Source organism: Erithacus rubecula (assembly GCF_903797595.1).
Source record: "Erithacus rubecula genome assembly, chromosome: Z".
In the NCBI taxonomy this organism is placed as follows: domain Eukaryota; kingdom Metazoa; phylum Chordata; class Aves; order Passeriformes; family Muscicapidae; genus Erithacus; species Erithacus rubecula.
This window is the reverse complement of record NC_136661.1, coordinates 21,245,814-21,261,419: the sequence shown is the minus strand read 5'-3', so window position 1 is coordinate 21,261,419 and position 15,606 is coordinate 21,245,814. Positions and strand designations below refer to the sequence as shown.

Genomic DNA, 15,606 nt, shown 5'->3' with positions numbered 1-15,606 from the left:
TTGTAAAACCCATAGTCACCTGGTATGCAACTTCATATAAGCAGCCATCTTTTCCTGCCAGAAAGATCCTCCCGTTGTCAGTGGATGTGATTGCCACGATGTAGGTGTTGTCAGTAGGGAGCGAATACAGAGGATCTGGTAGCAGCTGCATTCCTCCAGACATGCTGTCATTGAGTGACCCAGCACCTTCACAAAACAAACAAACATAAATCCTCTTCAATTTCTAAGCTGTTTTAATAAATACGACAGATCAGGGATATGAAACACTCCAGAAACAAAAAAAAATTACAACAAATTTCATAGTTACTGAACATATTCAGGAACAGCTTCTGTCCAGTGTGAATTGCAGAATAACAAATCCATTCTATGTAGGTTTCCAAGGAAGGAAACGCAGTGTTTTTAATTTCTATAGACTGTTCTCTCTAAATCACACCAAGTCCAAAACACAGGTTTCTACTTGCTTTCTCTTTCACACTGACATATTATAAAAAAAACCAAACAACAAATCAGTTCTCTTACTTTCACCAAACAATTTTTCCTCTTAGTACGTATGGCATAGAAGCATGTTATCAGATTCTCAATTTTTATGGTTGGAATATAAATGCTGACAAAGTTAATGAACTCTATCCACTAGTTTTAAGAGTCATGTTCCTGTTTTCTTTCCCTCTCCAATTTAATTAACAGGAACATGTGTTTCAAAAGCTCTTTTTACATTAAATAGTTGAGTAATGAAACTCAATGCCTCTCATGGAGTCCAAGATCCAGCAAGTGCATACACCATAAAAATTATCTTACCTGCTTGTAACATGATTTAGATATTTAAAAACTAGCAAGGCACTTGGCATATGGGTTTTTTTAAAATTTTTTGAATGACTGCTAATAAAACTGCCAAATAAAGGTAGGATTAACACATTGCCATGTCTTAATACACAACTGGGAATAAGAGGAAAAGAGAGAATTACCTGACTGTATATTAGAACAATGAAGCCCTAAAATCACAATATCCACAGGAGTAGCCAGAACAAGTAAGTGTCGTACATGAGGCTGGAAGATACCTAAACAAAAAAAGGAAAATTTTAGTTTGCACACTGCTTCTCTGATGACAATGATGTAAGCAAATAAATCAATTGCAAAGCCACATCAACTGATTAGACAGAACAGTCGTATGTTAAGCCTAATAATCTGTGGAATTCTAGAACTAGAAAGGCGTAACAGCCAGCAGCTTGACTTCCACTTCATGAAATACAGGATCTTTAAAATTACATTTCTCTTACCAAAATGCTTCTTTTAAACTCAACTCACCTGTCAATTCAACTTTGACTTTAATGTTATCCTAGCGGTAGATACTGAAATAACTGAGAGGTCTATAAACCAGAATCTCATGGAAATTGCCACATGAAGATGCAAATTTATAAACAGCACAAATATTACATCATGATGTGGCAAAGAAATGCAAGCTTATCAGTGTAAGCAATTATTAAACTATACATTATTTTTGGCTCATAATTCACTTTACAATTTTTTAAAAATCAAAACAAACTCATATATTCTGTGTGTACATACATACACAAACCACAGATTTTCACATACCATAGAATCGTTGAGGCTGGAAAAGACCTCCAGGACCACTGAATCCAACCATGAGACTGAATAGCACCACGTCAATTAAACCATAGCACTAAGTGCCACATTCATGCATCAAACACAAAAGCATATCTTTACAAATATAAAACCCAAACCCACATATTTTGGGCTTTATATTACTTTATATTGCATTATTTGCATAAAATACAAATGCACATATATATATATAAAGACTAAAAAAAACCCACAGAAGGTTCAGTACTGTCCACTTCTAATCTCTGTCATAACATTCCTCACCTGCCTTTGGCTTTACAAGGCCCACTGCAAGAATAGTTTCACTGAGGCCATCAAAATAAGCCAGATCTCCTCTGTCAACAAATAAATAAAAAACTGCATGAAATTTGTCATATAGCATCACATAATAACAAAGTAAAATCTATGTATATTTAAATAAATATTTTTCAACATTCTGAAGCCATCTACACCTTTCAGTGAAAGCAGGTCATTTTATTTGCTTGAAGCTCCTAGAGCTCAGTTTCAAACCTGAAATCCAGCTGCAGTATTTTATATTTTTGGAGTTTGTTAATTGAGTCTACTCTGAATTACACAATGCAGAATCTGCAATACTGATTAACATGAAGATAAAGAAACCACACGGGATTTTTTTCCCCATGAAAACGATCTGATGCAAAAATTCCCAACTTCTTCCCCACTATCTATCACTAACACCTGCAGCACGGTTTTCTTTGGGGAACATGTTTACTCTGACACAACGTAAATGTATAGACAGTAGCTACTCTGAACTTCACTATTTTTAGGAAGTGCAACAATATATACAAAGCAATCCTTACTACTCAAATGCTTACTATGTGAGCAAATAAAGAAGCAAACATGCAAACTATAAACTTATTAATGCCATTTCAAAATGTAATTAACTTATTTTCAGTTTTATGCATCCACAAAATAAGCACGGATAGAGAGCTTCAATTAAAATACTTCAAAATACTAGTCTGGTAATTCACCACTGTGGCAATGACTGGTCACTGCACATGCACCTCAGTACTTACTAAACCTACTTACAAAAGTTAGGCAATCAGAGGAATCTTTATCAATTTTTTTCAGCACAAGCAAAGCTTTTGCATAACAAAAACAGTAACTTTAGGATATTAGATATGTCTGACCCAGAGCAAATACATTTCCCTTTCTCTCACCTGTAGATGATTTCCCAGCAATATTACTAACTCTTACAGATCCTTAAATACTTACTATTCAAAAGTTTTAGTAAAATAACTAAAATCAGTTGAACTGAACAGCACAACTCCATGCTTACAGTAAACAATCTCCCACTGCTGTAGTTGCTTACTTCTGGTATAATAACAATAGAACAACATCAGGAATGCATCCTCTACATACCCATCTTCATAGTTCCACATAAAGATGTCACTGTCAATGGTCAGCCAAGCTCTGCTGATCTCTGGAAATACTCCCATCATACAATTGCACTGCATATCTGAAGTACTGATGATGTAAGGATTAAATGCATTTTGGGTAGCAATGGCAAATCGTCTTCAGAGCATTAAAAAAAAAACTTGAAAAGAATAAATCTCTAACACGGTACTACACAATCTGCATACTTCAAAATTCTTCATTTAGAAACCAATTCCATCAACAACTCTATACAAATGCACTTTATTACCACTTAGAGCACTACCAAGAGAACCTTAAAACAACCTTAAAATTTTTTGCTGGGAGTCTGACAAAAACACTGGGGATGAAAAATATGGAGGAAAGATGTCTCTAATATTACTTCTTATACTATCTTTGATATCTGTTTACGTAAGGATACGTCCAAACTGCTCCACTAGCTCTGGTGGAAGTGGGACTCGGCGGACAGGGCTGATTTCCGGAAGGTTGGGTATTGACAGCAAACCTGGTCCTTGTAGAGGATAATCCATATCTGACATACCAGACACAGTAGGGCTACCTGCAAGTAACAACAAAATATCAAATGCCTTGGTGCTGCATAGACTTCAAGCATCTAAGTATCACTACTCACAAGATATACATGGACAAAGACTTATGTAGCAGCAAGGCCACAAACAATAAATCTAAGTCTCAAATGACATAAGACCAAATAGATTTGTAAACAACTCACCTGGACCCCAGCCTACTCTTTATCCCTTTTTTCTGTGATACCCTGCAGTGTTTTTTTCATTCTATGGTCAGAAATTCACCTAAACAAGCCAGAAGTATATTCCTCCACCTAGAAAAGCTGTCTGTACTCCCAGTACCGTCTTAAAATACTCACAAAAACCTACTGCTCTATGTGCGATGTATCCACGATGCTGCCAAAGCAGTTACACTGTGGCCATGAACATCACTGCACAACAGAACGCAGATATTCTTTGTTTGCATCCAGCCACCTCTACATATATACAACTAGAATGCCTCTTCAGAGCCCACTTTGCCAGCTAGTCGGCACTAATGGAAAAGGAAATGCTGCCTCCACGTGTTAAGGAGAACAAAACAAATTTCTGGTGGGAAGAAGTACACCTCATATCGTGACAGAAAGCTGCTAAGAAAGAAAAGTCAAACAAGCTTAAGGGAGCTTAACGGTTGTTTGCAACTTAGGCAGTGTGCTGGGCACATGGCTACCATAAGAGCATTTTGCACGGGACTTCCCAACAGGAAGAATGGAAAATTAGGGCCGTTTTCCTCACCTTTTAGAAAGGCGTGAGGCACCAGAAGTCCAGTCCCCGCGCAGTGCTCACACCTACAACTCTTACCCGCGCACTGAAGCGGACACCGCACGGCCCGCACCCCGCCCCGCGACCGAGACACCTCCTCACCGCCGGCCCCAGCCCCCGAGCAGGGCCCACAGCCCGCACGCGTGTCCGGCCGGGCCGCGCCGGCCGAGGCCGCGCCGCGGCGGGGCCCGGGGCACAGGGACCCCAGCGGGGCCCCCGACTCACCCGGCGCCGGCACCGCCAGCAGCTCGGACAGGTCCGGGTAGCAGCGGTCATCCTGGATCTGCCGGTCGATGATGCGGCCAGCAATCTCCAGCGCCTCCTGCGCAGCGGGCGCGGCCGGGCTTGTGGCGGCTGGCATCGTGACGGAGGCGACAGTGGCGACAGAAGGACAGCGGCCGGACGGCGATGGCGGGGCCGCGCTCTCGCGCCGCTGCACCGCCCGCCCAATCCCGGCAGGCCCCGCGCGCCAAGCCGCTTCCGGCGGCGGGAAACGGGGGAGCGGAAGGGAAGGGAAGGGAAGGGAAGGGAAGGGAAGGGAAGGGAAGGGAAGGGAAGGGAAGGGAAGGGAAGGGAAGGGAAGGGAAGGGAAGGGAAGGGAAGGAAGGGAAGGGAAGGGAAGGGAAGGAAGGGAAGGGAAGGGAAGGGAAGGGAAGGGAAGGGAAGGGAAGATGGGACGGGGAAGGCAAGGCAAGGCAAGTCCGGCACAGGCGGCGGGCACCGCCTCCGGGGAGAGGGGTAATGATCGCTGTCGCAGAGGATGAGTGGAAGAGCCGACTAAGAGAGAACCTCATCAATGTGCTTAAATATCTAAAGGGGGATAAGGGGTGCCAAGAGGATGAACCGGGCTCTGCTCAATGGTGTTGAGCCAGAGGGGAAGAGGCAATGGGCAAAAGCTAATGCACAGGAAGTTCTACCTGAGCATGAGGAAGAAATTCTTTACTGTGCAGGGAGCGAGCACTGGAAGAGGTTGCCCAGAGAGGCTGTGGCGTCTCCCTGTCTGAAGATCCCGCATTTGTTTGGATGAGTCCTGTGCCGTGTTTGCAGGGGCTGGGCCAGATGAGCCACAGTGATCCAACCTGACCCATCCTGTGATCGGCTCGAACAGGCTGGCTGGGGCTGCGGGCATCACCGGGGGATGCTCAGGGCCACCCGAGGGACAGGCGTGGTCTCTCTGCAGCCCCTCAAAGGCACAGGGTGGCTCCAAGGAGAGCAGTGGGAAGCAGCTCCTGTCCTGTTTGTGGCTCTGGGCAGCTTCCTGCCCGCCTGCTCGCTCTGCAGGCACAGTAGCTCTGCTGGACTGCAGTCACAGCAGCCCAGTCAAAGACAGGGTCTAGGATCACACATATATCATAAATGTAATGGATCAGTCAAAGGTTGGACCCATCGATCTCAGAGATCTGTTTCAACCTAAGCAATTCAGTGGTTATTTGCTGCCAGCCTGATGTACTGTGGGATGACAGTAAAGCTCAGACTGATGCAGACATGCAGATTTGGAAAGAAAATCCAAGGAAGATAAGAGGGTTCAGCAAAGGCAGTAGCAGTGATAGTAATAATACTATATTAATTATTCTCATTAAAAAATACATAAAATACATCGTGTATATATTTCAGATACACATGATATTTAATACATGTAATATATGTATAATAGTATAATAGATTTATTATTATACTAGTAGGTAGTAAATAATATAAATAAATAATAGATTGAAATAATAATAATAATATAATGATTAGGGATCTGGAACATTTCTCTTACAAGGAAAGCCTGTGAGAACTGGGCCTGTCTCAGTTTGGAGTAGACTGAGAGGGGATTTTATTAATGAATATAAATATCTCCGAAGCACGTGCCAAGAAGACATCAGATTCTTTTCAGAAGTGATCAGTGATAGGATGAGGTGGAATGGCCATAGATTAAAGCACAAGAAGTTCCAGCTCAACATGAGGATGAACTTTGCATTGAAGGTGGCAGAGCTTTGGAACAGAATGTCAGGGAGGTTATGGAGTCTCCCTCTCTGGAGATATTCAAACCCCATCTGAGTATGTTCCTATGTAACCTGCTCCAGGTGACCTGGCCTTGGCAAGGGGCTTGGAATGCACGACCTCAGGAGGTCCCTCCCGACTCTAAAAATCCTGTGATTCTATATGAAGTAATATAAGCCAAAACCAAGCTTACATCAGGTTCCTCCAGACTGGAGCCCCTCGAGATCTGAATAAATGTTTGAGTCAAACTTTGCAATTTTTTTTTGGTTGTTATCTGTATCTGGCTGGACAGTTACGATTATGCAGTTGCATTGTGAACACTGTACACTTGGCTAATCTTTTGTTTTAAAGAAAACAGAAGACAATCCCAAGGTGAATGGGCTGGCTGAACAAAAACCACCAGTGAAGTCAGCAGGACTGAGCAATAACTGTTGGAAAGGTAATTCCAGGATTGGGTGTCCCATTAACCACCTACTCAAAAGAGATGTCAGACTCAACTGGAAGAACTCCACCTGCACTAATGACCGTTAAGAAATGAGATATACAACCACAACCAAGGTTTTAGTAATAGATAAATTATGTAATTTGTAACAGATCAATGTTGATACCTTTATTTGCTAAAATATATGACTAGTGTAAAGCTCTTGATGATCAGGAGGACAGCCTTTTGTGAGTTAACACCCAGCTCGCTACTCTGCACAAACAGGAAGAAAGAAATAGAAATGCAAGAGTAGAAATGCCTCACCTCAGTGTGCTAATTGCACACTGGACAACAAGCTCATGTTCAAGATGCAAGAGCAGAGTAATAGCCTTTGCATGGCACTGGTTTGCTGTGGCTGCTCTTTTTCCAGAATCTGGGGTCACACATCAGTGTTACTGTATCAGGTTTTTAACTAATGAGGCTGAGTTTCTATTAAGTGATGTGTCCGTTCTGAACAGCACAGGCATTTGCAAAATGTCATAGAAAATGTTGGGACTGGGAGAAAATCCAGAGGGGTTTGGTTTATAAATTATGTTTGCTGTCTAGAGTACACTAACTTTCTGCTCCTCAACTGGTCTAGTGTCCATTCTGGAAAGCTTCACTTATGGAAGAGGTGCATGGCACAAGGAAGGAAATCCACCCTCAACCTCTGCTTTCCAAATGAAGATCATAAAGTTAAACTTCATACCCTGCAGGGTTTACATCACTGTTGAGGTTTAACCCCAGCCAGCAACCAAGCCCCAAGCAGTTACTCATTCACTATCCCACCCCGCAGGATCAGGGAGAGAACTGGAAGGGTAAAAGCTGGAAAACTTGTGGGTTGAGATAAAGAGTATAATATGGAAAGCAAAAGCCACACACAAAAGCAAAGCAAAACAAGGAATTAAGTCAAGGAATTTGCATGGGCAGGGAGGTGTTCGGTGATCTCTGACAGAACAGGATCCCATCATGCATAATGGTTACTTGGGAAGACAAATGACATCACTCAAAATGTTCCCCCCTTCTTCTTTCCCCCCCAATTTATATACTGAGCATGATGGTATAAAATGTCTCTTTGATCAGACTGTGTCACCTCGCCTGGCTGTGTCTCTTCCCAACCTCCTACACACTCCCAATTTCTCGCCAATGTGGCAGCTTGAGAAGCAAAAAAGGCCTTGGCTCTGTACAAGCATTGCCCAGCAACAACAGAAATATCTCTATATTATCATCACTGTGTTCAGCACAAATCCAAAACATAGCCATGTACTACCCAGCGTGAGGATTAACTGTACCCCAGCAGAAACCAGCAGAACAGTGAATGCTGAAATTCTCTATCTTCTCAAAATGAAGAAGCTAGTGCCTAGTCACCAGTGGGGTTCCCCCAGGCTCAGTTTTAGGGACCCCATGTCGAGTCCTATGTGCAGTTTTGGGCACCTCAATTTAAGAAGGACATCACACTGTTAGAATGTGTCAGGAATAGGGGGCCCAGATGATGAAGAGTATCGAAGCGAACATTTAAGATGTTGAGGTCTCTTGTCTTGTTCAGCCTGGGGAAGGTGCAGGGAGAGCCTCAGGCTGTGGACACCTTCTTCCTAGGGGAAGCGGTCGAGGACTTGCTGATCTCCTCTCCCTGATGACCAGCGGCAGGATAGGAGGAGACGGAATGAAGGTTTGCCAAGGGAAATTCAGGCCGGGCATCAGGAGAAGGCTCACCCTCTGGGAGGGTCGTCCCCTCAGGAAGAGAGACTCTTTCCCCCGGGAAGAGGCTCCACAGGGAATTTGTCACAGGGAATTTGTCACGGCACCAAGCCTGGCAGAGCTCAAGGAGGGTCTGCGCAATACTCGCAGGAACGTGGTTTAGTTTTATGTGGCGCTGCGAGGAACACCACGGCACCGCGCTCTCCGCCGGGAGGGAAGCGCGGCCGTGCCCGCCCGGCCGCTTCCTGCCGGCGCCTGTTGTGCATCCGGGGCAGGCGGAGCATGGAGCCGGCGGCCGAGGGCGGTGAGCGCCGGGGCGGCGGGGATGAGCCGGGCCCGGCTCACCCGCGGCCGCCGCTCATGCCCCTGGTTTCTTCTCCCCTCTCGTTGCAGATGCAGAGATGTTGGGGACATCCGACCCGGAGCTGGCGGCCACCATGGGCTTCTCCGGCTTCGGTGCGTGGCGATGCGGCCGGGGGGCCGGGGCTGGCTGGCGGGGCGGGGGGCGACGCCGTGGGGCCTGTCAGCCCCACCTGGGCTTGTGTTCCAGTCTCCTTTGCTTCTTCTCCAGGGAAGAAGGCTCGGACTTTCGACCTCGAAGCTATGTTTGAGCAAACGAGAAGAACTGCAGTGGAAAGGAGCAGGAAAGTATTGGGTAAGAAGTGCGAGCGTAGTCGGCTTTTGCATTTTAAACATCTCTTGATTTGTTCCCTCAGAGCGGTATTTGAAGTGTTTCGGACTGGCAGTGTAGGGAAAAAAACCAGAAACTCAGTTTTGTTAGAGGAAGGCAGCCCTGAACAGCTTAGGCCTCGATGAACAGTGAAGTTACTAATTTGCTGATGTTGTCTGAGGCTTAGAGTAGTGTGCGTGTGCAAAGCTCCTGTTGTGAGGTATAGCTTGCAGATACAGGAAAAGCACAAACTCTTTCCTTTCTTTTACTTAGCTGCGTATCTATTATTTTTGAAGAGAAATTGGTACAGACAGCTTTAACCTTGATACAGCAGAGCAGTGAATAAGAAGTGTGTGTCTTAGACCAAGGAGCAGGTTGTGTAGCTGTGCACAAATGTGTCACTGCCTTCTGCTGTGCTCTCATTTGTTGCCTGTAATCAAGCAAACGTCGGTTCAAACAAGATGTCTGAGAACAGTCATGCATGTTCTACAAATCTGTTTGCCAGCCCAGTTATTCATGTTTTCTCCTTCCCCTTGGCCAGTGTGGAGAATGTATGTCTCTTGTTTTATTGTGATGCCATGTTTTTTATTGCTCTGGTTCTATAAAGAACTAGATCAGACCTCTTTGGAGGCTCATTGATTTTGTGTACTTTAGGATACTATGAAATTCAAATATACAAGGAATTCCAAAATTTATTTTGTACAGGTTTGTTGTTGGTTGTAGGGTTTGTTTTTTTGTTTTTTTAGTTTAGTTTTTTTTTTTTTTTTTTTTTTTTTTTTGTGTCGGCTGAGTCTAAACACAGTAACGTATGTCCATGTTGGAAACCTTTTTATGTTTGATACTTGTTCAGGTGGAGATATCATTCTATATGAGGAATTGTTTTTTTACAATAATAGTATTTTTGTTTAGTAAGGAAGTTCAGTAAGTGGTTGCAAAATTACAATGTTTTTAATTCTAGATATCTTGACCTGCATCTTAAGTATGTCCTCTCCCTTGCCCTGCAGCAGACCATATCCCAGCCCCACCCCCCCAGGTTTCTAGGCTTATACACGTTAAAGAAATATACAGCATTTTATTATTTATAAAGTTGATAACATATCCAAAAATGATAAAGCTTTGTATGTAATTCAGCTGTTTAACTTAGAAAAAAACTTTAGTAATTGAGAGTATAGTAAGCAAGATTCTGTATGTGTTGTGAGTTTGGCTTAATGTGAGCACTTATTTTCAGATTTCTTGCGATACACTTTTTTACTACTGCTTTTTAGCTTTTTGGAATGACCATGATAACTTTTGGATATGGCTGCCCCACTATCTGATTTATGGAGGTCAGATCAAAGTATGTTTCCTGGTTCTGTATCTTGCAGCTGTTTGTGTTTCTCTTCAGTGGATAGTGTTTGCCAGCTTTGCTGGAAAAATATTTTTATATTTTTCTTTTTTGTTTATCTAATAGGGAGCAAAATAGAACAGAATGTTTCTTGTATAGAAAGAAAGATTAATTTTCTCTACCTAATTGAATTTTTTTGCGAAATTTTAGTGACATAGTTGTTACCCCCCTCCTTGCTTAATAGGAGATGGAAGTTTTTGTTTGTTTTGATTTTATTGCAGTGTTCCGTAGGATTTCTTTTTCAGCAAGTGAAGTAAGAATGAACTACTAATGTAAACAACACTTTGTATTTATTTTACATATTTAAAGTTCACCTATTTACACAACTGTTTACTTTTAACTGCACTAATTTAGTTCCCATTGCTGTGAAAACATAAACTTTTCTCTAAAGTGATCATACTGTTTTAGTATGATGCCGAAAAGAATTGAAATATCAGCATCCTTTTATGATTAACTTATATTTGATAACATGTACAAATGAACAACTGGGAGGTGTTCACGTTGTCCTTTTGATGTTTTGTTGAGTGATTGTGGTAGCAATAGAAGTTTAATATATATGAAAAATTACTTTCAGTTAAATCCTTTATTTGCTGTTATCTTTTCGAGTATTTTAGTAAGTGGAAAAAACTGTCTTACTGTCCCTAGCAAGCCAGTAGTTTCAGTATTTTTAAAAGTCTTGATTATTTGTTATTTCTGTGCTCTCTCTATTCAGAGGCCCGTGAAAGAGAAAAAGAAGACCAGGCTGAAAAGGAGTTTAGAATTCCATGCACTGATTCATCAGTTTCAGCATCCAGTGCAGCAAGACCTGGGTCCACATTAACTGAAAGGTGCTTAGATATGGTGGGAGATTCCATGTAGCAGCTTTCTTATCTGAAGAGGGTGTTGGTTTGTTTTGATAACATGAGTATCATTTAGCTTGTGTGAATATGCCTTATTATCTTAAGTATTTCAGTGGAAATACTGATTTCAAACTTTAAAAAAAAAAAAATCTTTCTTAAAGATGTGTCAATATTTGCAAATACTGACTTTATGTATATTTAATAGGGAAAATTACTGCTTCCTCCTTGATCCTGTTCTGTGTACTTTTTTAATGCTGTTACACATGTGTTTTTTGAAAATATTAGGGCAAATACAATGACAACATGTGATGACTTTATTAGCAGCTATTGTGTCTACCTGTAGGCAAAATATTCTTGCTCATGCCTGATGAAAAGAAAGGCAAAGTAGGTGGACAACCTCTGTGTGTGGATTTTATGGAGTAATGGTGAGGCTGAGAAAGCTATTTTTTTACTACAGTCTGAAGTTTATTCTTAAACTTTTGTCTCTTTTTGACAAACAATATATGCTATGTATTTTACAGTTTAAATTCTGAAATTCTGGGAAATCAAAAGTAGCTGAGGGGAATGAGGACCACACAAGTCCATTGTGTGGCAAGGCTGTCAGACATGACAGCTGGCAGCTGTACATTTTTAGGTTTCTGTATCATGAAAGTTTAACAGCCCATACAAGACTCTAGTAGATCTCTATAAATGCATATTATGGGCTGATAGAGCCTGTAATTATAATTATTCCATAATTATCTCATTCTTCTAATTGACTTGACAAGAGGGACTTCCAAGGACTTTATATAAAGGAAGATGAAAAATACTTTTCATTAGGCTGAGATATTAGGTAGGCTCTAGTAACTCATCAGAATTCTGCTCATAGTGCATTTTCTTTGTTTTTCTTTTCGTTTTTTTGCTGAGCATTAAGAAGGAAGGGATTAACAGGAAAAATTCTCAGGGAATTTTTATATTTCCATGTAAAAAATGATGTGTAGCTTAGTTCTTGGAAGTAAAAACAGGAAACTAGAAAGATATGCTCTTGTGACTCTATGTTAATTCAGAGGAGCAATCCTGCAACTGGATTTGCTAATTATTTTTATAACAAAGATTTTAGTTGCTATGAGTTGATCTAATATGCATAGCATATTTTATTCTCTGATAATGGCAACAGTTTACTGAATTTTAATTTTTAAAAAATTAACCTTTTTTTTTTAATTATCAGAGTAACTCATATACTAATTTTTCAGTTGTTAAAGTGTCACTCCAAAATTATGTGAAATACAGCTAATGATTATTTTTTCTCCTGAGCTATCTCTTCCCTGTAGAGAATTGTTTGCAATAGCTATGGTACTTAATTTATGCATACATATAATAATTACACCTTGTGAAATGGAAGTGTCAGTTAGTATATGGAAAGGAAAAAGCTGAGAAAATTGAGTGATATGCAAAGAATGAACACATGGGGGGGATATCTCCACATACTAGCACAGCTCTCAAAATGTTTTTTGTTTTTGCTCTTCTCAGTGTGCCATCCATGCTCTGTTACTGCTTTCTATTTTTTTTTCCCTGCTCTTACAACTTGTTTTACTTACTGAGGGGGTAATGATGGAAAGCAAAAAAAACTCCTTACACTTTTCTGAATCCTGAGAATCCGGAAAGGGGCTGGCAAAGTGGTTTATCTTTCTTTACAGCCCCTGGTAGAGTAAGACTGTAAGATTGGAAATTGAGGGAAGCACCCTTTGCTTAGTCCTTTCTGTCACACCACTCCCAGCTGCTGCTGAAAGGTAGATGGGCTTTTGGTCTGGCTGCATTGGTGTGCTCTTATATTTGACTTTATCCCAGTCAGGACAGAGAATACTTGTAGCTGCTACTGGAGTATTTGTCTGTCCCTGCCATGCTTAGAGTGTGGTGAAAAATTACACGTCAGTGCTGGTCATGTCACATGGAGAGTAGTTGTGCTGCCTCTCAGAATCTGAAATGTTTGATTTGATCAATTTCCTTCCCAGCAAATGAGAGAATGGTAAAGGTAATGAGGAAGAAAGGTAGATATTGTTCTTGAGTGTCTGTATAAAGATCTGAATATTTGGGACTCCTAGGGTTGGAAAGGCCTTGTTGAATCATTATGTTGTATGCATCCTTCTCAGTGGCAGAGTGTATATTTGGTTTCATTCAAAAACTAATTAAATAATTTGGCTTTTGGGGAAAAGATGTGTGGTTTGCTAGTGTAGGAATGCATATCAACTTTCGAAATGCAACTCTTTGCATATTGTGCTATGAAGCTAGTTATGAAGATAGCTTACTTGAAGAACTCTGAAGATCCCAATTTGTGCCTCTCATGCTGAAAAACCTTCCCTTTCTTAAAAGGACGTTGATTGTCCCATTGTTGCAGAGTAAGAGAAGCTCTTTTTGATTTATATTTGTGAGATAGTCGTATTCTGGTCCAGTTCTTTAAATTAGACAAGCTATTAGCATACAAACTCTGCTCTTCACTGTAACATCTGAGGTACAAAGTAATGTTGGTTTTAGTTTTCTTTTCTTTCTGAAAACACAGTTGCAATTGCGTAACAAACTATTTTTTTTGCCATGCAACTTAGTACCTGCTTGTACAGCTGGTTCTGGAGGCAAAGCAGGGTAGCATTCTCTGTCACTATTAGGTATGTCAGACCAATTTCCTTAGTCTTCTATTATGCTTCTGAACTTTTATGTTTTTTATCATAGTTTTAACATGATAACCTAAACTTTAAAAAAGCCCAAACCAAGCAATATCTCTCTAGTTTCACAAAGAAACAGGAAGACTATTTTTTTTCAGCCTGCTCACTTAAAAATTCTGAAAATATAAGCTCCCAAATGAAGTCTTGAAAGTTGAGCTTCTCACACGGAGTAGACATGTGCTTTTGAGTGTGGCTTGGGAACTGCCAGCAGAGGGAGTGTGGCAGTTTTGAATGAGCTGCAGGAACACAGACACAACAACTCAGTTTTTCAGAAATTCCCAAATGCCAAAAATAGTGTGTTTGCACAACTGATTTGGGCAACAGCAGAGTTGTAATTTAATGGAACTTTTGAAACACTTGTATTTGAAAAGGTGATGGTGGGCCTACACTATGCTAGTGAAGGTTAATGTGCATTTTGCTACTAATTTTGGTGCCTGCTGATTTACAAGAGTGCTCAACATCTTTTATCTGAGAATTACAGTGGAAGTGATAGTGTTCTTTGAATACTAATGTTTTACATTTTCCTTGCAGAGAGGCAGTGTGTAGTGAAAGTGAAGACAGCTCAAATGAGGCATTAAGTGGTCCTTCTATGCAAGCACAGAGTTCTGCTAAAGGTCAAGCTGAGGATACTGATGGTGATGATGATGATGATGATGAATTCATCGGGCCACCACTTCCCCCTGGGTTCAAGGATAGTGATGACGACAATGACAATGATGATACAGAGGAGGAAGATAATGTAAGTAGCTTGTTTCTCTTTAATTTTTTAATTCTGTGAGTGGCTCTGATTTGTATGTGTGCCATTCCTTTTTGATGGAATTTCCAGGTGGTGCGTGACTTGTTCAGAATGCAGATTTTCTGTTTTTCTTGCAGTTTTTCTATTTTTCTAATGATAGTCATCAAATGCAAATAATTATTTTTATTTCAAAATATCAGAATTTAAAACAAAAATATACATTTGAGTCTCAAGGGAAAATCAGCATCAATTAGTGTATATTACTTATTTTGTTTTCATGTTATGAAAGAACTAGATAAATAAATATTTAGTATAGCTGTTTTGGATGGTTTGTTTCCAAAAGCATATGTAAAATTTTGTACAAGAAAGGGGAGGCAGAGGTGAGCTTGAATCTAGGGAGAGCAATTGTGCCAGAACTGTTTTTAGGAAATTAAGTCTGGTGACTGAGAGCTTTTTGGTTGGTTGGTTGGCTGTTTTTATTTATTTGTGTTTATTTTTATTTGCTTTTTTCTAAGTAAGTGCCAGACCTGTTCATTGTTAAGAACAGTTTTTTCTCTGTATGTTGAAATCAGGAGGAGCCCAGGCAGCCTAACTTTGGCGTCACAGATATTCTGTTAACAAGCTTTCCTAAAAGGCATCTGGATCTAGCTCTGGGTGATTTGATTTAGTGGTTTCAGGGTTACAGTAGTAGTGCTGGGTTGGACCAAATGATCTTAAAGGTCTCTTCCAACCTTGATTATTTCATGATTCTGTGAAAAGAATAATAGTTTGATGTTTGTTCTTCAAAACTGCCTGGATTGAATATT

General features: G+C 40.9%; 2 protein-coding genes across 3 annotated transcripts in view; one reads left to right on the top strand and one right to left on the bottom strand.

Moving 5' to 3' along the window:
• The window catches only part of NUP155 (nucleoporin 155), a 29,142-nt gene extending 24,336 nt beyond the window's left edge, over nt 1–4,806 (bottom strand). Inside the window, exons 1-6 of one of the 2 annotated variants that reach the window (XM_079330092.1) lie at nt 4,557–4,806; nt 3,431–3,568; nt 2,998–3,094; nt 1,882–1,952; nt 963–1,055; nt 20–186 (exon numbers count right to left, since the gene is read on the bottom strand). In XM_079330092.1, coding sequence (XP_079186218.1) covers nt 20–186; nt 963–1,055; nt 1,882–1,952; nt 2,998–3,094; nt 3,431–3,568; nt 4,557–4,692 — 702 coding nt within the window. In that variant the 5' untranslated portion in view covers nt 4,693–4,806. The remainder of the gene's footprint in view (nt 1–19; nt 187–962; nt 1,056–1,881; nt 1,953–2,997; nt 3,095–3,430; nt 3,569–4,556) is intronic. The other variant, XM_079330093.1, reaches the window with a different exon arrangement.
• Nucleotides 4,807–8,642: 3,836 nt separating this feature from the next.
• The window catches only part of WDR70 (WD repeat domain 70), a 127,070-nt gene continuing 120,106 nt past the window's right edge, over nt 8,643–15,606 (top strand). Inside the window, exons 1-5 of the mRNA XM_079330109.1 lie at nt 8,643–8,779; nt 8,869–8,931; nt 9,047–9,130; nt 11,242–11,356; nt 14,596–14,803. Of these exons, the coding sequence (XP_079186235.1) occupies nt 8,758–8,779; nt 8,869–8,931; nt 9,047–9,130; nt 11,242–11,356; nt 14,596–14,803 (492 nt within the window). The 5' untranslated portion in view covers nt 8,643–8,757. The remainder of the gene's footprint in view (nt 8,780–8,868; nt 8,932–9,046; nt 9,131–11,241; nt 11,357–14,595; nt 14,804–15,606) is intronic.